The sequence below is a fragment of the Echinops telfairi genome, unplaced genomic scaffold, assembly GCF_000313985.2.
Source record: "Echinops telfairi isolate 266 unplaced genomic scaffold, ASM31398v2 ScPeMD7_25;HRSCAF=90, whole genome shotgun sequence".
Classification (NCBI taxonomy): Eukaryota; Metazoa; Chordata; class Mammalia; order Afrosoricida; family Tenrecidae; genus Echinops; species Echinops telfairi.
Window position 1 is genome coordinate 19,223,321 of NW_022103922.1, and position 22,317 is coordinate 19,245,637.

General features: G+C 48.0%; 1 protein-coding gene across 3 annotated transcripts; it reads right to left on the bottom strand.

Moving 5' to 3' along the window:
• Positions 1 to 1,188: 1,188 nt before the first annotated feature.
• On the bottom strand, positions 1,189 to 18,716 carry PLIN2 (perilipin 2). Of its 3 annotated transcripts, XM_045289185.1 has the most exons (10): positions 18,650 to 18,716; positions 17,433 to 17,470; positions 17,145 to 17,340; positions 15,800 to 15,882; positions 13,480 to 13,765; positions 11,552 to 11,733; positions 10,521 to 10,655; positions 9,027 to 9,317; positions 7,778 to 7,922; positions 1,471 to 1,547 (listed from the first exon to the last, which is right to left on the bottom strand). In XM_045289185.1, the coding sequence occupies exons 2-9, from the start codon at positions 17,460 to 17,462 to the stop codon at positions 7,818 to 7,820; spliced, it is 1,308 nt and encodes a 435-aa protein (XP_045145120.1). In that variant the 5' UTR covers positions 17,463 to 17,470; positions 18,650 to 18,716; the 3' UTR covers positions 1,471 to 1,547; positions 7,778 to 7,817. The 3 variants fall into 3 exon arrangements, with proteins under 3 accessions (XP_045145121.1, XP_045145120.1, XP_045145119.1); XM_045289186.1 differs by lacking the exon at positions 7,778 to 7,922 and having other exon boundaries at positions 1,189 to 1,547; XM_045289184.1 differs by lacking the exons at positions 1,471 to 1,547; positions 7,778 to 7,922 and having other exon boundaries at positions 8,425 to 9,317; positions 18,650 to 18,715.
• Between the last annotated feature and the right edge of the window lie 3,601 nt (positions 18,717 to 22,317).

Genomic DNA, 22,317 nt, shown 5'->3' on the forward strand with positions numbered 1-22,317 from the left:
TAATCACTTGACCATAAGCATTGTGCTGAGCACTAGCAACCCAGGCCCTCGAGGACCAAGTGAGCAAAATCAAAGGCCAGCCGATGGATGTTAAAAAGGCCTGTTAGATGACTAAGGTTTCGATGGAACTGTGGCAAGTGTAATCTGTTTCGCTTCAACTTCTGTTTCCGGCCTTTCCCGTCATAATTCAACTGAGAAATATCCTGAAAAGTCTTTGCACAAATATGAAGACACAATTCATTTCTGCACTATGCTTCAGAGCAAGAATGGAGCCCAGCCCCGAGGGGAGAGCTAGAAGAAAGACGTGGGTGTTAGAACCAAGGAAAGCTGCCTAGGAAACCACCGTGTTCCTGCAGGGAAGTGGTTGTCTAGTCGCATCCACCACTAGGGGGCACTTGATTCCACTTGCTTGCCTAGAGAACTTCTTTACAATTTTGGAAACCCTTAACCAGGGTCCCTAGGAATGGGTTAAGGAACCTTAGTCGTTAGCAGTCCAGCACAAGGTCAGCGGTTCAAAACCACCAGCTGCTCTAGGAGGAAGGGCTTTCTACTCCCATAAAGAATTATAGTCCTGGAAACCTTGGAGAACCTGGAAAAGTCTACCCTGCCCTATATGGTCGCTGTGAGTTAGCATTATAGATTGTATAAGGAAGACTGAAGAAGAATCGAGTTGGAATTGTGCTGACAAAGAATATTCAGAGTATCATGGACTGCCAAAAGGACAAACAAATCTGTCTTGGAAGAAGTAAGCCCAGAATGTTCCTTAGACCAAAGGAGAGGCCAGTCCCTGGAGAAGGACATCATGCTTGGTAGAGCAGTGGCTCAAATACAAGAACAATTGTGCGGATGGTGCAGGACCAGACAGTGTTTGTTTCTACTGTGCAGAAGGACGGGGCTTTTTACTCCCATACAAAGGTGCAGTCTTGAAACTGCAGTTCTACCTTGTCCTTGTCACCATGAAGAGTCGGAGCCCACTCAGTGGCAGTGAGTTTGGTTTTCTCAAGTGGGGTCATATACCCATCCCTCAGCTACGGAAAATCAGAACGCCTGAATGGGCATACCTGCTAACGGCCCCAAAGACACACACGTGTGCTGTGACCTAAAGAAGCAGGGATGAATCCTGGTAAGCCAAAAAATAACAAATGCCTTCTACATCAGTTTCTTTTATGAAAAATTACTGATTCCAGATTATCAAGCTCAATCTTTATTATAAGCATTTCAGTGATAAATTTTGATGAATGAAATCAAATGCTATATGACAGAAGTTTATATCTGGCAAAGTTTCCCAGCAATTAGGACCAAAGAGATTACCATTCCCCAATGCCACAGTAAGAAACACATGAGCGCACATAAATTTTAATGTAACACAACTGCATCTTCAAACAAAAGGCATACTTTGGTGGTGGTGGTGGCGGGGGCGGCGGTGGTGGTGTCCACAGTTTGCCCTGTCATTGCAAGACTCAATCATCATCCTCTTCCAAAGCTATAATATCAGGAATTTCATCGTCAGTCTCAGAAGTCAAGTCTTTGGCAATGAAATCAAACTCCTGTAAGAGAAGAACCTTGGGTATTAAACACACACCAATGAAGTGATCTGCTGGGTCTGAGTGAGCTCATGGAGACAACAATTACTGTGTGGAGGTAAGCCTCACTTTACCCACAGCTGTGCTTCCTGAAGAGAGATCTTTGCAGTCTCATTCCTTAAAGAGAAGCTTAAAGGGAAGCTTCTCTTTAAGTGGAAATCACTGGTGGAGTCTATTAAAGCAAGGCTATTCGAAAAATACAAGTTCTAGAACATTCCTGGTTATTCATCTGTCAATTCATCTACAGCACTGTTAAAACTCAAAATAACTCACTGCGTGGAGTCAACTCTGACTCCTAGGGACCTTCTAGGTCAGTGTAGAATGGCCACTGTGAATTTTCGAGACTATACCTCAGAGTAGAAAGTCTCATCTTTCTCCCAAGGAGCGGCTAGTGGCTTCGAACTGTTGACCTATTAGAAACAGTACCCCACGAATCCACTAGTCAGACTTGCACGAATACACATTCTTCAGGAGATATCCATGAACTAAAACACCAAAAGGTCTTTTCACAGTTGAAATGGCCACCACAAAGCCCTAGCTCCTCACTGCACAGGAAAGACTTTTGCATAAAAGGTCACTATTGACACGGACATGGACTTTTGATAAGCTAAGTGATCGTGCTTCGCCAACATCGGATAAAAGCCTGAAGCCATGATGGTGGAGGAACAGTAGCTGATTGCCTACTGGAGGTAAACAACAATGGACGACTGACAAACCCCTTGAAATGCAGATGAGCAGGAGGGTTCTGCTTGCTTTGCTCACTGTGCTTGACGTGCGTGTGGCCCCTCTGGCACCTCCAAAGAACGCACGTGCTCAGAGGACCAGGTGCTCGGAGGCACAAGCATCTGGTTTCCTCCTGAGGTTTGCCGTTCGGGGAGATCAAGCTGCACCCGAGTTCTTGGTCCAGCTCCTATCCAGCCTGACCTCCGCAGAAGCCAGCAACACTTACACAAATGGGCTCAGGACCCCACCAGGCAAGCCAACCGTTGCATCGTTAGCTTTGACATGCTACAAGGCTGGCCTTGATGAGCTCTCTCTGAATGGTTTTGATTAAATGTATATTTTAACACCCAATATGATTCTGTTCATTTTAAATAGGTAGAACAAGGAGCTACGACATCAAAGCATATAAGCAGAAGGATATTGTAGGCCCCAGACAAGAATGCAAGCTACAGTTATCACCTCCCAGAGGCCTAGAGGGCTAGAATGGCATCAGCAAGACATCAGACTATTTTCCAAGACGATCAACCTTTAGAAACTCAAGCTCTCACCTCTCAGGTGAGGAAGATCGGAATTGATTGGGTGAGAAGTGAGGAATAAAGGCAGCTCAATAAACAGTAGCTTCTGTTATTTTTGAGGAGGAGCTCAGGTGGCACCTTAGTCAGGTGTTGGCCCGGTAACCACAAGGTTGCCAGTTCAAACCTACTAGCCGCTCCACCTGAGAATGATGATGTTGTCTGCTCCTGTAAAGATGGACAGTCTTGGAAACTCTATATAGGGTCATTCTGAATCGGAGTGGACTCAATGACAGTGGATTTGTATTTTGTCCCTTAAATATCTCCCATTGAATCTCCAAAGTCAACTGTTGACCTAAATTTTCCTTCTTTGAAGGAGCCTGGGGTCCCTCTTTTTGGAGAGCACCATTTCAGGAGAAGATACACCAGCCCAACACCAGTTACACAAGATGTAACTCTTGTGCCCAGATGGTCAGGAGAGCCATATGAATAATGCACCTCCCATTTATTCAGAATGACTGAGAGTGGCTGGTTGCATCATCCCCAGCTATCACCAAAGCCTCCTTGATGGAAACAGGGAAGGGGGGCAGCTCAGAGATAACTGCAGTCTGTTAGGCTTCACGACTTTCATTTATAATCTGGGGGACTTGTCAAACATTTCACAGGATTTTCAGTAGTTTGTACGAAAGGAATCATTCCCCAGATTTCCCAACCACATCCCTTTTCTATTGACATAAATGGAAAATTTGGGTCTGGAACATCAGTGCAGGAATGTGACGAGCCTCTTACTGAGAATGCCCACTGCAGATGGGAACCAGACTCAGATTCTGAACGCAGCATCTACTGAAGAACGAATTCAGTAACAACAGTCCCTACTAGCAAGACAGTAAACCAGCAAGACTCCCTTTTAAAGAAAACCGACTCCCTCCGTACTGCACACATCCTTCTGCAAGCTGTGTGCCCTGCCAGCAGCACACACTTCATAGCTTTGCCTATTAGTTTTAACCATTTCCCACCGGGTGCCTTTTTCTAATGTGGTTAATGATGTGTTCGTGGGGGCCCAGGAGCCCAGGATGGCTGAGGGAAGACTAGAGGCATAGAAATACCACCCATGGGAGTTTCACTGGGGGGGCGGGTGCCGTTGCCTAGAAACGTGACAGATGATCGGCTAAATCAATTCATTAGGAAACAGAGGCTAGGCACGGAAGAGCAAATAGAGTGATACAAGAAACAATGGACATGTGGTCGGTTTGTATCAAAGTCTGGATCTAATGGACCAGGTTGATAAAGAGGTCGTGCAAGAACACCATGGCTGGTTAGAACACCAAATACGTGAGACAAACTGGATTGGAGCTTGATTTTTACAGGAGCCTCTCACATCCAGGACTGGTTGTTTATGCAACATGATTCTGTGCTTACAAATTAGAGGGCCTGGGAGTATCTTGGTTCGGATTTCCTCTTCACCTTCTACCTCAGCTATCTGGTCCAGCTAAGTGGGCTCAAAAGGAGCCCTGGTGGTACTTTGGGCTATGTGTTTGGCTGCTAACTGGAAGGTCAGCAGTTCAAAACCACCAGCAGCTCTGTGGGAGAACGCCTCAGCTTTCTACTCCTGTAGAGTTAGAGTCTCAGAAATGCAGAGGCCACTCTACTCTGTCCTATAAGGTGGCTGGGAGTAGGAAAGCACTCAATGGCAGTGCGTGAGTGAAGTGGGCTGAACACCCACTCCCTTCAGGGCTGAGGTGGGCTCACCCTCTTGTACAAGTGTCCTTCTCCCTTGGCTGGTCAGTGTCGACAGCAGCAGTTAGAACTCTCAGCCTAGGGAGCAGATTACCAGTGATCACAGTCCAATTCAAATGATTCGTGGTATCTGTTCACAACATTCAACTAGCCCATGTTAGCTGCTGTGTATTTGAATTATTGGAGCAGGTTCATCAGGAAGTCAGTCCTTTTTAAATAAAGCATTTCATGGAGCCTACAGTGAGTCATGGTGAGACAGGGCTACAGGTAACCCGAGCTCTCTAATTTTTCATCTTTTTCTTAAAAAAAATCATTTTGTTGTTCAAACTATACACAGAACACAGCACACCAGTTCAACCACATCTGCATGTACAGTTCAGCAACAAGTAGACTCTTCAAACTGTACAACCATGCTCACCCATTAAAAAATTTCACACAAATCCTACATTTGGGTCAGGTTAGAATAAATTGTTTTGTTTCTTGTGCTTCTGAAAGTACAATCAGTAGATTAGCTGCATTAGAATCAGTAGAGTTGGGTTTTGTTTATTTCTTTAGGGATTCTAAAACGGCAGGCATATATGATCCAACTCCAGACTTCTAGCCTGATCTGAAAGGGCCTTGTGAACATTGCAGTCCTACTGGGATTGGGTACCTTGATTGGGAACCTGCATTTTTATCAGTCTCCCAGCTAATAACTACTGGTACAGGCAGAGCGGGCAGGGGAAGGCTCTCTGAAAGACCATATGATTTCACCCAGACCAAGAGCTCACTTGAGCCATTTCCCACAAGGGGCTTGGTCAGCTGGATGTATTCAATGCCTCTGGGTAGTCTAGACAACCAAGAAGGAAGAGTGCTTACTGCACACTGATCAACACCTGCTCTTCCTAATAAGCAATGATCACGTACGTGGAAACTATTCCTTCTTCAGTGATATTTACTTATTACTTTTGTAACATACTGGCTCCTATCTTCCTCATTTTCTCCAGTCCTCGATGTCATGATACATCGTGTCCTCCCTCACAGGCAGGATCGTCTGAGTAAGCATTCTTTGCTTTGGTTGGCCAATAAAACAAAACCGAAACCGTCACCGTCACGTTTCTATAGTGCTCTGGGTTGCAAGTGCCCTTCTGCACAGGTTCACTTGGTAATAAAGGTAGGGGGCTGAAGAGCTGGCAGCCCAGGGCCACTAAGGGTAAGGGACAAATAGCATTCTATGCCAGAGTATTCAAATATTCATAAAAAATTTCCCTTAAAAAATTTTTTTTTAATTTCCCCTAAAATAATTCAGTATTTGGGCTTTTTCTTAAGGACATTTCACATCACTCTCAGGGAAGTTTATGCCTTGTATTAGAATCTCAAATAGCAAATTGAGCCATTTCATTAACACACCTGCATTCCTCTAAGCATCTAAATGCCCACACCTTCCCATTGACTGCTATTGACCCAGTGAATATCCAAGTAGATTTTTCATTGTTAGCACAAAATATATTATTATATCTCTAACATCTCTTAATGGGTCTCTCTCAAATAGCACTTTTATGAAATCAGCAACACGCCAAAAACCCTGGGAGGTCCGGTCTGCTCTACATCAAGATGAGCCTCTTGGGTGATAGACTCCAAGCCTTTGGCTAGTGCATTAGCATCTTGCTGTCCCCCTGCCCCTCTCCCTGCTGCAGCCTTCTTCCCGACAAGCTAAGGAATACTTTGAAAGGTGCTGTCTTGGGGAAATCAAATGTCACTGTTTCTAATTGCATTGGTTCTTCGATATCTAGAATGCTTTTTGTTGTTAGTGTAGGTGTGTGAAAGGGCCGTCAACAGGTTTATGGGGAAACGAACAGCTAAAGAAACGTCCCCACAAACTTTGTGACGCCCTCTCCTATTTACCTGACCCTGGTCTAGTATTGTCATCACCTGTAACTGGCAGGCTGAGTCTTGCCAGCGTCCCACGAACGATGCTTCCCTGCCTTGAGGAGCCCCCTCCTCCTGGCCCTGGAAGGGCAGCCTGCATCCCACAGGACCACCAGCCCATGCCCTGCCTCTGTGCCAGTTAAGACACCTCAGCCTTCATTACTTCACTTCCATCTGCTCGGGTACCATTACAGATGAGAAAACAGGGGCTCAGAAACGAATGGCTACTACACCCTCCTTCCACTGACTTTGTACCCAACACGAGGCAGTCTGGATAATTACCAATACATGCAAAGGACTCCCAAGAAATCCTTGGACTCTCAGAAGAGCATGGATCATCAGTGCCCCCACTGGAGAAGCAATGGGGTTGGCAGAGCAGGCAGGAACAGGCTCACTGAAAGACCATGCTGACAGCACAGTGCCCAGCTTCAGCCAAATATTTAAGTATGGATCCCACACTAGGTTTAGTCAGCTATCGCCCTTCACAGAATGGTTTTCTTTGAGAGTCATTTAAAACTGCCGGGTTCTGCGACAGTCCAGCTGAAAGCTGCAAGGACAAAGCCAAGGTTGAGACCTGCCAGCAGGTGCATGTTGTGAAGGAACGCACAAACGGGAGACACAAAGAGGGCGACGCTCACAGCACAAGACAAGGGTGGCACTGTGTGTCTGAAGGCCCAGCGGGATCTGCAGTGGACTCTGTCCTTGCGCATACCGAGACCTTCGAAACCTGTACCCTTCTCACAAGAATTTAGCTGTGGAAATGGAAAGGTGGGGTTTGGGATAAGGAAGCACACACAGGTCCATGATATTTTACCAAGCCGTTAAAATAAACTACATATTAACAGCCTGGTAGTTTTGAGGCCAAGAGGGACTTTTCTAATTTAGAGCAAGAAAAAAATAGCTGAAAAAAATTTTTTTAAAGAGGCAGCAGCTCTGGAACGTGCCAGTCAGTGGGGACAGGCAGGTGAGTGAATACGTTGTAGGCTTTGTCCTAAAGCACCCACAAATTGCGACAGCCCACCTTTCCCAGGGCCTGGAGGCTTAGCTGCAGGAGAAACGGAAGAGCAGTCTTCAAAGTATGTCAGTGAGTCTCTGCCCTCCAGCCCAACTTACCTGATTGCTGGAGTCAGGGTGAGGGGCTAAGTGTAGTTCTACAACCTGCTGAAAAGCTCTGAGAGACTCTCATGCCCCAAAGGCTCATGGGAAACGAGAAGTTGCTTCATGCACATGGAAGACAAGCGGTAATAAACCAAGGCAGGCAGAGGGCACACACTTGCCACTAAGACAAACATGTGGAAGGGCAGCCTTGCTCACCTTGTAGCAGGCCGGGGCAAGCAAAGCATGCAGCTCCATTTCACAAGTCCCCAGGTTTGCTTTGTGAAAAACAAGTTTGAGATTCTGCAGCTCTTTTCCTTAGGAACTGACCGCCATTGAAAGAGCCAGGAGTCTGGACCAGAACCTTGAGGAGGACAAAGCTCTTTCAAGAGGAGCCCCAAAGGCCTTTGACTTCCAATGAATTGTCCGTGGTCTCCTAAAAGAACCTCACCAACAATTCAAGATCGTGACCTTCTTCCAAAATGACAACACAATGGAATTCAATTCAGCTAAGAGGCTAGATCTCCCTCTGGGACTCTTATTTTAAGGTCCCTGGCGAGAAATGCCTACTGCCTTTCCATGAGACAGATGGAAGCAGTCACCCACTTCCTTTCTGCTCCGAATCCTTTTCAGCAATAGATGCTTCTGCTGGCATAAAAACCCACTCTCGGGCCCCAGACATAGGCAAATAAAGGGGACAACCACCACCCAGTAAAACCTGTTATCAAACATGGCATTTTCACCCCCCACCATTGTCACCTGGCCAAATGGAACTGTGTGTCCACATTAACAGCCCTGTCCCCAGGACACAAGGTGTTCTCTGACAGCAATGCACAAAGCACGTGGAAAAAACAACATAAAGTGGATCCACTCTTGGGTGAATTTTATTCATTCAAAGGTGAAATTCCTTTCTGGGGAATTAAAAAATAAAATAAAATAAAGCCAGGCGGGACAAGCAGGCACCGTGGAACAAACCGGGGACGAGGCCTGCTCAGACAAAACCAGAGCAGACATCAACTCACTGCAGTCACATGAGGGTGGTGTTTATTCGGTACAGGCAGAGCGCGACCGTGGCAGCACAGGGCCACACAGTGAGAAAAGCACACTTGAGCTTTTGGTGAATTCTGCCTAGGGTCTGACAAGCCTCTCCAGTTTCCTTCCAGAGAGGTCAGCTGATTCAAGAAACTTGAAAGCCCTTTCTCCTATGGAAGTAACCATAATCAAAGATCCTTTCCCTAACTACCTACTCCCCGAGGTTAGATGTGCCTAGCACATTTATGTTTAAATATTTATCTAAACATAACAGAAGGCATCATCGGACTGGCTGGAGTGATGGGGAGCTAGGGGGGGGGCAAGTTTACTGTGCTTTGTACGCAGGTTGCTGGGTCTCCTGGCAGGTCTTGTCCTGCTCTGCATCTTGGGGCTGGGCATTCCGAGACTCAACCATCTGAGGATAAAAGGGACCTACCAGCCAGTTGAGTGGCGTGTTGTTAACAAGATAATCCATGACCTCATCTAGAGAGGCCCTCATTTTCTGCAGCTGCCCCTTGCTGGAGGTGAGAAGGCCGCTGGACACCTCCTTAAAGGAGGCAGCATTGCGGAACACCGAGTAGATGTCACCTGCCATGACCCCCAGGTGGTGGGCTTGATCCTGAACGTTCTGCGGCAGGCCTTGGACGCTGGCCAGGAGGGTGAGGCAGCTGGTCTGCAGCTGCTGAGTCAGGTTCCGGGCAATGGTGAGTGTGCGCGACTCGATGTGCTAAAAATCAGACAAGTGAAAGGGGTTAGCAGACCCAACAGTGCTGGGCAGGCATGAGCTCAGTGACGGTCAACTGCTTCTGTGCCCATCACGTCAATGGCATTTCTCTGTTTTAAAAGAATCTTCTTTTTAAAAAAACCCCCCTAACCATCCCGGGTGAAACAGTATTATCCAGACATCACAGACAAACAAACTTGTTCCCGGCATCGGGTGTGGGGAGCTGACCTGGTGCCTGAGCCTCCCAACTCCATCCACTCAAGCTCCGGAAGCCTAACCGGCAGAGGGACCAGGGACCGCATGAAAATATGCTGCGCTAGGAGGGCGATTTCGAGACTCCCTCCAGAAGTAAGGTTAGTCATTAACTTAGATGGGTTCCTATTTCTTTCAAGGCACATGCATATTCATTTCACAGTCCCAGAACTGCCACAGCCTATGTCCATGGTCGGTAACGTTGGTGGTCATTGCCCCATCCAGTGGCTTCTGACTCACAGCAGCCCTGGCGGTGCAGAAGAGAACTGCTCCATCGAGCTTTCAAAGCTGTGAGCTTCCCAAAGGACATCCCCCACGACCCAGGCTTCGAAAGCGTCTCTGAGTGGATTCAAACCTCCAACCTTGTCAGCTATGAGCTGAGTATTTAACTGTGTGCACCACCCGGGAACTCCTTCTGGAACACCGGCCTCAACGGTTGCCTTTTCATCTCGTTGATTCCCTCAGTTGGTCTCCGCTTTGATCTGCTCCCATAAAGAGCAGGGCCAAGAAGACCGCCTGGAAGAAGCGCCGTTCTATTGACGCAGGCGGTCAGCAGGAATCCAAACTGACTCAATGGCAATGGGCTCTGGGACTTTGGGCTTCAGGCCTGTTCAGCATGGCGTCTCGTCCAGGAAGCCGTCTGACTCACCCACCCCCAACCGTCTGAGGCTGAGCTAGGGTCCCTTTCTACATCGCCTCACAGCATCTGGCTTTATCCTGGCACATCTGTCGCCCTAGCAGCACCTGTCGGCCTGCACGTCTGCACCCGCTTCAAGGGAAGGACCCAGGTTTCTCACGGAGTTGTGCCCTACTCGGGCCACGGGTGTCTCTGTCGGTTGCTAGATAATGTGACTCCTTTTTTTGGCTTTCCTGTCACAGGCTTTTGTTGGAGAAGTTTATGGAATTAAGAGGCTTAAAGGCCAAGTCTGCGAGGGACGTCTGCAGCTTCCTCACCTCTGCACAGTGGGACTCGTCTGTATCGTCATGGCCGATGCTTCTCTTCCACTCCACCCAGGAGGTGTGCAGCTTCTCCTGGGCATCCTGAAGCCTCTGATTGGCACCCTGCACGTTCATCCTGGCAAACCCAATCTAGAGCACAGGGGTGTATGACAACAGAATATTTTGCATTAACGTGCATCCAGGTATGGACTATAAATCAGATGGCATAAACTGAAGGTGTTTAAGGAGCGCTCGCCAGCTCTCCATCATCAGTAAGTCAGCTAAACAGGAGCAACTTTTCCTGCCTCTGCCACTGCATGACTATGACGTCACGATGCCCAAATGTATCTGCAGTGAACCAGAGGTAACGCAACTCAAGTAGCATTGGTGTATGTGCGAAAGAAAAGTTCAAAGAGCCAAAGAGCAAGGAAGTCGGCCTCCCTCGTCCCCACTGCCAATCATCTGTTCTTCCCTTTCCAAGAAGAAACAGCTTTCTGATGGTCGTGCAAGGCACAATGTTCTTTAATTTGGCAAGCTCTCATCACCACACAGTAACCTATTGTAATGTATCGATTTAGTTAGTTCCTTATTAGTTGGCACCTGCTGTTTATAGTCTTTAGCAAATCCAAACAAATGTGCTTATCTGTCTGATAAATTCCTGAAAGTGAAATTGCTCAAAGGATGGGCCTGTTTGTAATTTTCCTAACACACTGCCAAGCAATCCCTTGAATTCTCTAGAAGCAAACCAATGTGCTTCTCTCCATTTATACCCTTGCCAAGAGCAAGTGTGATAGAACAAGAGAGGTATCTGAAGCTGCTTCACTTAGGAATGAGTGAGTCACCTGACTTGGCATCATGCATATGTGTAAGCTATTTCTAGTTCCTTTTCTATGAGTTGAGGGTAGACCCTTGGCCCATGTTGCTATTGGCTGTTCAGGAAGGAACATTTAAAACGCCTGGACTCCGGGTTACATTTACTTTTAATCTCACCCCGGAAGTGAATGGACTCACTTCAGATGACCGACCGGACAGTGTGTGTGACTCACCAGGTTGACGGTGGAATGGAGCTGAGAGATGGTGTCCTGGCTCTTCTGCTTAGCTTCCCTCACCCTGCCGAGAGCCTGCTGATAGGCACGGGCACGGAGCTTGCTAGAGAGAGAGCCCAGTCTAACGTAGTAACTCGGCTTCTGAACGATCTCAAATCCTTCCAGCCTTTTCATCTGTTCCTCTGCAGTTTGGAAGAAGGAACACCAATGTTTACAGGAGCACACCGACATGTGACGAGCTCTGGACACTAACCCAGGTCTTGACTGTTGTCCATTCCACTCACCCACCTGCAGAGGATGCACCCACTTTCCTAATGCTGTTCGTCTCCTGCTTAAACCCCTGAACATCACTGTGCAGACATCTTGTCACTTCCCATGAGAACAAGCTTCTTGGGCAACATAGAAGCCAGTGCAAAACTAAACCAAGCCCAGTGCTGTGGAGCCGATTCCAGCTCACAGCGACACTGCGTGTCACGGAGAACTGCTCCACAGGGCCTTCCTGGCGGCATCGTGTCTACAGAAGCAGATCGACATGCCTCTTCAGCTGCAGAGCTGGTTTGACACTGACCTTGACACTGATAGGTGAGAGCAGAGCAAGTGTGTCACCCAGGGACAGAGGAGGACCCCGCTCAACGGTGAATGAGGATTCTCTAAAAGCAGCTCCTTAAAGACAATCTGTTTATGAGAACAGTTTTTCTAGGCCATGGTTCTCTAAGAAGGTGATCGTACCCCTGGGGGGTACTGGATGATCCCAGCAGGGGTTGCAGAAGCAGATCCTTACACTTGATCGTGGATGACGGGCTACATTACAGGTTTTTAATTGCCAGGGACAGGCACAGAGTAATATTTGTCTGGAAAGGGGGACAGAAGGCCAAATTGAGTTAGCGCTTTCTATATCCCATTCAATGTGAAACAAGGTTTCTTTAAAAGGCAAATCTTGCTTTCTAGGTAGAAAGTTGTATGTAGAGAGAGTGATGAAAGAGTTTGAGAAGTAGATCACGGCGAGAGGTGTACAACATTGTACACATAATTACTGCCACTGAACCAGAAGCATGAAAATGGTTAAAACAGCCCATTGTACATAGTACACACGCACAAAATACCAACACCCCGAGTCAATGCTGACTCATGAGGACCCTTGATCGGGCTTCTGAGGCTACACATCTTTACAGGAGCAGAGAGTCTTTCTCCCACGGAACAGTGGGCGGGTTTGAACTGCTGGCCTGGTGGTCAGCCGTCCAACTCACTCACTCAACAGGGTGCTCCCAAGGCTCCTTACATACACACAGAGGGGGACTTCCAAGTTTGTGGAAAAATGGATTAAAGGATAATGAATTTTTTTCCACGAATGTTCATGGTGTATGTGTGTGTGTAGCGCCATGGTGATACCGTGGTGAGGCACTTGGTTGCTAACTGAAGTCAGCGGTCCAAGCCCACCAGTCACTCTGCAAGAAAAGATGTGGCGTTGCATTAGTACAGAGGACAGCAAGCCTGTGGGCAGGCCTGCTCCGTACCAAAGGGTAACTCTGAATCGGAATCGACTGAGCAGCAACAGGTCTGGGCTGGTACACATACATATACATGGGGACTCTGGAAAATGGGATTGTCTCATGGACGTTTTGAAGCCTCTTCAGCTATAGATATAAACATAATAGAAATTTTTTTCCCTACAAAGGAAGGCCTATCTACAAAGACACGGGACAGTAAAGCAGTTGATGGGAGATGCAAACTAGAACTGATAACAGAAAGGCCTATGGGATTTCTGGGGGTGATGGGAAAGTTCTAAAGCTGGGCTGCAGGGATGACTGCCAACCATCAAGTGAGACTGAAGGCAGATAAATTTTACTGCATGTATAATGGATTTTAATGAAGCTGCTAAAAAAGAGAAGATTACTTTAAACATCATTTCACCACAAGAATCCCCTTACCTAGTTCCGCCTCGGTGAGAGGGAGATACTGGTCGACCAACAGCTCTGATTGAGTGAGGGCGCTCTCAACGCCGCTGTTCACCAGCTGCATCATCCGACTGTCCAAGACTGTGTGAATGCTGCTACTGACCACAGACTTGGTCATCTCCACACTGCCCGTCACTGCTCCTTTGGTCTTGTCCACAACCCCAGTGATCGTGCTGGCCACGGAATCCTTGGCCCCGCTCACAGCAGTCGCCACGGCATCCTTGGCCCCAGTCACGGCACCTTTGGCGTTGGCAACGACCTACGAAGAGGACGAGAAGCGTGGCTGTGAGCACACACCGAAGATCCTCACAAGGGCAGCCCGGTTGCTGAGTTCGTGCTACCACTGAGCTTGGGAGTCCTGAGCATGTCACTGGTGATGATGAGACTCCATGACTGACGAGACCCACCTTTCTCAGCAGGTGTATCTACCTACCCAACACATCACCCTTCTAAGAGCCCTAGTGGGCTACACACTGGGGTCAGCTGGCTTTCTACTCTCAGAGTGACTGTCTCGGAACCCACAGGGGCAGTTCTACCCTGTCTACAGGGTTGCTATGAGTCGGAATCGACTCGATGGCAGTGAGTGTTTTAGGTTTTTTTTTGACTTATTACCCCTTCAAGGTGGCTGGAGGGACAACTGTGGTAAAAGGATAAGACGTGTTATCACATGACCCCTGTGTTATGTTTTGTTTGTTACAAGGGGTTTGGTGACTTTTCTTGTTTTTTTGATCGGGAGGCAGATAGGTTGCTCTAGAGAAGTCGGACACAGGTGGCCCTCGCCCTTGTGCCTCTGTAGCTACACAAGCAACCACACCACACACGCATGACTGGGCCCAGTCCCCGTCAAATATTCTGCAAAGGGGGGAAAGGGGAGCTGAGAGCAATGAGGACTCCATCAGTCTACTCGTGGGGAGCGAATAACAGTTATAGGTGAAAAAAAATACATATACATAAAATAACAGAATATTATTAATAATAATAATAATATATAACATAACAGTGGTTCCTGGGGTGAAAGGTGGTAGAGGGATGAGGAAAAAGGGGAGTTGATATCAAAGAGTTCAAGAAGAAAGAAAATGTAGCAATTATACAATTATGCTTGATCTATTTGAATTATGGAATGTTATGACATCTGTAAGAGCTCCCAATAAAATGATGAATTAATAAAAAAGAAAGAAGGAAAATACTACGCACATCTATGTTACAATAACGAAAGACGGCTCCGGGGAAACCACCATTGGGACTGGTTGCTCCAGGGAAGGAAGCAAGGGAGCAGCTCAGTGAACTAGTGCTCCAGGCTCCCTACCCCTAAGCCAGCTCACTGGCTCCTGTATCGGAGCGGGGACACATGAAAGATGGCCTGCGCAACCTATGTACAAATGTGCTTGATACAATTGACGTATGGATTGTTAAAAGAGCTGGAAGAGCCCCAATAAAGTGATCTCTAAAGAAAAAGAAAGGTGGCCTCTGAGAATAGCTGAGGTGTACAGCCTAAAGTTTCCAAAGGGATTTTACAAATGGGCAAACTGTCCAAGACCACACATACAAGGATGATGGAAACCCCAGACCATGACTCGGCACTATGTTCATTATCAGAGGAGAAAGCAGCTTTAAGCCTAATGTGGGGCCCCCATCAAGGTAGAACAGAGTAGAACTACCCCTTCAGGTTTCTGAGACCATAAATTATGGGAGCTGACAGCCTCATCTTTCTCCTCCAGAGCAGCTTGTGGGTTCGAACTGCTGACCTTGAGGTTAGCAGCCCCACGTGTAAACCACTACACCACCAGGGTAGTAAATCCTTCTTTATTTGTTAATACCTCCAACATCAATCTTGCCAAGATGATCATTTATAAGAACTTTCAATACCCCAATCCAAGTGTCTGTGAATTTTAAATAAGGTAACTTGACTCACAATGTTACACACAAGTCGCAGGAATATAACATGCACTAAATAATCCCAAACAACAAAACTAATTTCAACAGCAATGGATGCAAACATTCTAAAAGCTAGCTCCTAAACTTGTCGATTTGGGCTATAAAAGACCAGGAGTCTCATTTATCCCTTATTGAACACCCCATGCAAATCAGTTATTTTAACTTCATTTGCAGTGCTAAAATCCCCAACTGACAGATGTGACAGAAAGTGTTCTAATTCAAAGGTCCCAGATCTCTCGCAGCGTTGTCCAAGTCAGTATTTGCCTTTGGGCAGCATGCAGAGTCGATGACCACCTGGTGAACCAGGAAATCTCAGAGTGTCCGGCCCCAGGGCCCAGCACGAGACCCCACTGCTCACCTGGTTTGTTGGCTGGTTCAGAATCGGCAGCTTCTCCTCAATCCTGTCCAGCTCTTTGCAGGCATAGGTATTAGCAACTGCAACTGGAAGACACACAAATCGGGAAATGTTGGGGTTTTTTTTCCCGAGAGGCCCATTAGGGAGAGCTGGTGGTGCTGTGGGTTAGGTGTCGGGTTGCGAACCTAAGGACAGCAGTTCAAACACAGCAGTCACTCAACATAGAGCTGGTCTGCTTCCACAGATATCTACTGTCTGGGAAACTGTAGAGTTGTGGTGCGTTGGAATTGACTCGTTGGCTGTGGGTTTTTTGAGTGCTCCCTTATAAACCTAGAAGTCCATGAGTTAAGCATCCAGGGAAATGGTTTACATCTATATCCCATTGTAGTTTCTGACATGGAGACATGGGAGCATTCCTTTATACAGGAATGATGACAAAGGTGAATGAGGTTTCTTTTGGGGATAATGGTTGTACAACTATGAATACACACAAAAAAAAACCACTGAATTGTACATTTTGAATAGTTTATGATTGCTGTTGAGAATAGACACAATAAGCCATCCACTTGTTCAACCACTCCTCCAAGTGCAACTCCGTAACACTGGCCACATTCTGAGTTGTGCAGCCACCCCCTTCCCCACCTCCACATAAACACACAGACCCCTGGGGTCCCTTATCTAACCCTTCACGGGGACCACTCTCAGTTGGATCTCAGAGATGCATCTTGAAAAAGCACAACGCTCGAGGCGGGCATCTTTCCTATGAATTGTACAGGTGAATTATGTGGATGTGAATTTCACCTCAATAAAGATGTCGCTTTTTAAGGCAGCTTGTGCGCGCTGAGTGGTCAAAGCAGCCAGTCATTTCAGCTCACTGACGGTGTGCTTCCCTTATGATCTCAGCCGCCAGCACAGGAGCACCTCTGAGGGGACCATGACAATCTTCTAAGGCTGTCAAGGAGGTCTTCGATGACAACGAGGGTCTGCAGGTAGTTTCTAGGTAAAGCCACCATTTGCCTCAAACCCAAACCAAACTCAACTGCCATCGAGTCGATTCCAACTCGTGGCGACTGTATAGGACAGGGGAGAATTGCCCCTCTAGCTCTTTAAGACTGTAACTCTTTACGGGAGCAGAAAGCCTCATCTTGCTCCCTCAGTGAGGCTGGTGGTTTCAAAGTACGAACTGCGGATCGGATAGCGCAGCCCAAGGCAGACAAAGCTACTGACTCCCTGAATGTGCCACTATATGCTCAGGGCAATTAGGTTGGCATTCACAGTATTTAGGCAGCTCTCGGCTCAAGCCTGAGCAATCCCCTGGACTGGCTCCGAGAGCAAAGTCAGAACTCACGTTGAGGCTCTAGCTTCTGGATGATGGGCAGGGCACTGGCCGTGGCCGCGCAGGTGATGGTCTTCACGCCCTTCTCAGCAATCTCGCACACGGACTTCAGGTAGGGGTGCTGATCCTTTGTGTTGACGTAGGCCGAGGACACCAGGTCGAATGTGGAGCTCACCAAGGGGAGGTTGGCCACCCTGGTCACCACGCTCTGCAACCCAAGGGGGGAGGGGAATGGGGTTTAACCTCTCAGAATTCGTGAGGAGGAAACAAAGTCTACACACAGCCAAGGAAAACTCTTACCATTTGTGGTTCAACGGCAACGGATCCCATTTTTCCTTCTGGAGAAAGTGTAAGAGAAATCCGTTTTAGGATCTGAGAGGGATGGGACCCTTTCAATAGTCACTCCCCAACCCAAGCTACTTTCATGGATGGCACTTCTCCCAGCCCTCCACCCCCCTGGCTTCTCCTCAGGACAACAGCTTCTGAAGCTGTTTCATAGAGAAAGCTCATAAAGAAATACAAAGTTGCTGTGTCCTCATTCTCTCCAGGCCGAGTTGAAATCCTGTTAAGACTCAGGACCGATTGCAAGTAGACATCTTAGTCAGCACTCCTCTGGGGGCCCCAGGACTAGAGCTGAAACACTTGTGAGAGAACTGAAACTTGTGTAGGGCAGACTAGGGAACCCTGGAGGTGTAGTGCTACACACTGAGCTAACACAAGGTCAACAGTTTGAACCCACCAGCTGCTCTGCCGGAGAAAGATGAGGCTGTCTACTCCCATCAAGATTTAAAGTCTCAGAAACCCAAAGGGGGAGTGTTACCCTGCCCTATGGGGTCTACTCGATGGCAGGTGAGTTGAGAAGGTGCCCTGGTGGCATAATGGGTTACGTGTTGGGCTGCTAACCGCCTGGTGGGCAGTTCAAACTCATCAGCCCCACTGCAGGAACAAGATAAGGCAGTAGGCTCCTGTCGAGATTTACAGCCTCGGAAACCATATATAAGATCACTGTGAGTCGGAATCGACCGGCGGGCAGTGAGAAGTACAAAAGCGGTCCCGACAAGGAACTGAGAAGCTTTTGAGGGGCTTTGAAAAGTAAACTTAAGAGTCCCCACCTACCTACCGCGCGTCTACCTAGCCTCTGCGCACCCAATCGCCTCTGATCCGGGAGGGCGGGGCCGGCACAGCCGCAGACCACCACTTCCGGGTGAGTCAGTCCATTCTTTTGCCACTTGAGGGTCTCAATTCTACAAGTGAGCAGGTGGGGGCAGTGGGTCTGTCCCCCGGAGACGGCGGTACCGACTGGCTGACTGTGCAGCCCGGTTCCCCTTAAGCAAGGTCACCGCGGGACCAAACGGAAACTGGGACCCAGACCCCGTCGAGCGAGCCAGGAGCGATTTAATCACGCCCAGTTAGCGGAGAAGACACCTCAGCGGACAGACGCCCCCAAACCGAGCCCCGAGCCCCTGCCGGGGGACGCGCGGGGGAGCCCGCCGGTGTAGGGAAGGATGCGCACCCACCGGGCGACGGGAGCGAAGAGGCGAAGGCAGGCGTGCGCAGCCGAGCCGCTGCTGGTACTCGGACGGCCTGGGGAGACCAGCGCGCCGGCGACCGCCTTTATAGCCCCGCCTCGGTGACACGTGACCGCGGCCGGGGAACCCCGCCCCCTCGCCCGCCCCGCCCTCCTCCCCCAACGCGCGTCGTTCTTGGCGCGTGGAGGCTCCGATCTGCGCGGGAGTGGGGGGGGGGGTACTGCCTAGAAGGGGAGGGGTCTGCTTAGTGGGGAGACCTGGCCTGGGCCCTGCCTTACAGGGACCACCGCCACCACCAAGAGGCCCCAGTGCTCAAGTGGGCTTTGAGATTTTGCAACTGGCAATGGAAGGGGCGCACTGTTACCAAGGGGACAAGTTACCAAGACCCCTGGTCGGGCAGTGGATAAAGCGCCGGTGGGAAAAGCGAGCGTCAAACCCTAGCTGCTCTGCAGAGAAAAGGCCTGGCGATCTGCTCCTGTATAGATTACAGACTGGCAAACTTCGTAGACTGCCCTGTAAAGCAGCCCTGGTGGCGGTGGCGTTGGGCTGCTAACCAGAGTGCGCAGTTCGAAAGCCCCTGCCTCTCGGAGGGAGAAAGAGGAGGCTTATTCAGGCTCAGAAGCCCATTGAGGCAGTTCTATCCTGTCCTTTAGGGTCACTGTGGATCCACTCAAGTCCTGGGTTATGTGCTGAGCTGCCAACGGAAAGGTCAGCAGTTAGACCCCATTGAATAGTTGCAGGGCAGTGTTACTGTCTCCTCGAGGGTCACTATGAATCCACTCTGGCAGTGAGTGTGGTTTGGGTTTTCTTCATTTAAGACAGTTTTATCTGTAGGACATCTGTTTTGCTGTTCTCTTAACTTTAAAGTTCCTCAAATATATGTCTAAGATGAAGCAAACATTTTAAAGGGGTTGCAGAAAACTGTGGGTCAGTCTCCTTCTTTCCCCGGCAAGACAATAGCACATCACTACAGTAGGAAGGCTGCTTGTGCTATTACCCAAAGGGCTTTTTTCTTTCTTTAATTGTGTAGGTTGGGCATTATTTTAAAAAGGAATTCAGTCAAAATCTGAGTTCCAGTTTTTTTTCTTGTGTAAAATAAAAGGAGTTAGAATCAAATTCTTTGAGCAAACCAGCTTTGTAACTGCCTGGGCCAGGTTCAGGGGGTTCGTTCCCACATCTGCCCTGTCTGTCCCATGATGTCCAGAACTAGTCTGGATGAAATGAGAGGAGGGTCGGACAGGGATGGGCGGTAAACAGGTGAGGACAGTTGGAAGGGGAGCAAGGCACCAGCATTGGGGCTATGGAGGGTGGGGTGGGAGAGTTCTTCGCTTCCAGTGTGGGGAACAGCTACAAACATGTTAAGCTATAAATGTGGAACTTTGGGAAGCCCTCAAAAGGTTTCACCTCAATTATTTAACCAATGTTGCAAGCACCATAGAAACAGTTTATCCTATTTAAGTCCCAAAATAATTCATTACAAATGTACCCCTTATGCTGGACTGAAAAAGAAAAGTAGGATTGTCTAAAAATACTAAGACAAAAGTTAATGTTAAGGAGTCTGAGAATGCCCAATAATGTTCTAAACAAACAAAAAACAAACTCATTGTCATCAAGTCAATACTAACAGTGACCCTGACGATGGGGGTGAGGGGGTGTTTTCAACACTATAACTGTTTACAGGAAAAGAAAGCCCAGTCTTTCCACAGTGGGGCTGCTGGCAGTTTTGAACTGCCAACCAAGCAGCTCGTAACCCAATGCATAACCACACCACACTATCAGGGCTCCTCGATGTCATAAAGGGTTTGGTTTTGTTGTCCTTGCCTATGTTAACATTTAAATGTTTGAATCTTTTTTTTTTAATTCATGTTCTTTCCTTTCTTAATAGTGTTCCAGCCTTGTTGGTGCTTTAGGCAAATGTGTCCTTTGCCTGTTGGTAACCCATTCCTGAGCTGACGCAAGACAAAGAGAGTACTGAATTTTGATCCATGTGTTGTTCTTATTCTTCACTGTGCCCTTTCCCCTACAAAATGCTTTCGGTTTTGCAACCCCATGAGTCATTTCCCCTCTGAAAGAGCATGTGACCTGGTGCTTCTCTTTCATTTTCTATGAGCTGTAAGGGGGAGGACTCCCGCTAGGGCCCACACGCTCCAGACTCATAAAGATAAAACAGCGAATTCTGTGCTCCAACTCCCGTTAGAAATCTGTGAGGAGATAGACGGGTGGCAGCACAGCACTGGAAACGGGCTGTGTAGGCTCCTCTTAAGCCAGGGTAATGTGCCACCACCACAGACCTGAGTTTCCGGGTTTTGTCCCAGTTTTTCCAGTATGAAATCCACGTCCTCAAGACGTGGCTTCCTGGGGGCTCCAGGATCTAGCAGCTGCCTCTCCCCAGTCTCCTCTCTGATCTCCGTTAGCCTTGAACTTTAAGCTCCAGCTCTACAGATCCACTTGAAGCTTCCTGGGTAGAAGTTCTGTGTACTGTTGCTCATGCTGTTCACTGGAAACTCATTCTCCAAAACTCTGGTCAGAGGTCACCATCTTCGGGAAGCTCTGCTGACGTTGACGTAGACCTCCGTCCTCCAGGCAGACATCTACTCTCACCTTTATTACACCGCATTGTTGGGGTGTAGATGTGTAACTCCTCGAGGTCCAAAGACCTTCCTAAGGCCCGGTATACATCATAAATACTGCCCGCATGAAACAGTTGTTAAATAAATACTGGCTGAAGTGTGTTACCGTTCCGCTTTTCAATGAATAATTCAGTTGTATGCACATCACGGGACTATTTCTGGGGTAGGGTGGGCACCAAAAGAGTTTGCATTGCCCGTCCCCGAACGGTTGCCAGGTTACAGAAACCTGGTGGATCTGAAAGAGTCTGAGTTTTATTTCCACATGTGTGGAAAAGGAGAATGGGGGTGGCGGGGAATCTTTCTTCCAAATGCTGGGGTCTCCTGTCTCTTGGTTCTCACAGGATATATATATTATATGTATAATATATATATATATACATACACACAGGCTGAGTGAAACAGTTTTTTAGACAGTCACAAATCTTGGGATGACAGGTACAACCTAGGAAAACAAAGTTTTGTTTTAACAAAGATCTACTATTACAAAGCTTCTGTTACTTTGGGGCCCTAAATCTAATCTCCTGGGCAGGCTGGGAATGCAGGTCCTGGCCTTCAGTGAGGGGAGAAAGGAAGTGTGGGAGATCTATAACGCTTAGAGACGAATCAGGTCATTGGCATAGCTAGTACTAGCCAGAAGTCCTGCCTGGCTACTCTCACAGGATACTCTGAGACAAGATTAGCGGGGTTTAGCTCAGGGTCACAGGTCACAGCTAAGGAAGATTTCTAGCTAAATTACATATAAACAAAGAATATAATTCTAACTATATTATAATTCATTCATGAAATAATAGAGGATTGGCTCTTGAAGTGGACTTGTCAGTTCATGGATTTCAATGTGGGTCCTCAAGGTAACCAGTAGTCCCCCCACCTGTATTAGAGCTTACATTCTGACACCTTGCTTGGCAAAAAGCTGTGGTTGGGAGTGATAGCCCCAAATCCATTTGCAGACCCCTTGCATAGACTAAGCCTCCATTATTCAATTCTCTGATCATAAAACAAGGGGGTAGGTAACCTTGCCCTCAGGCA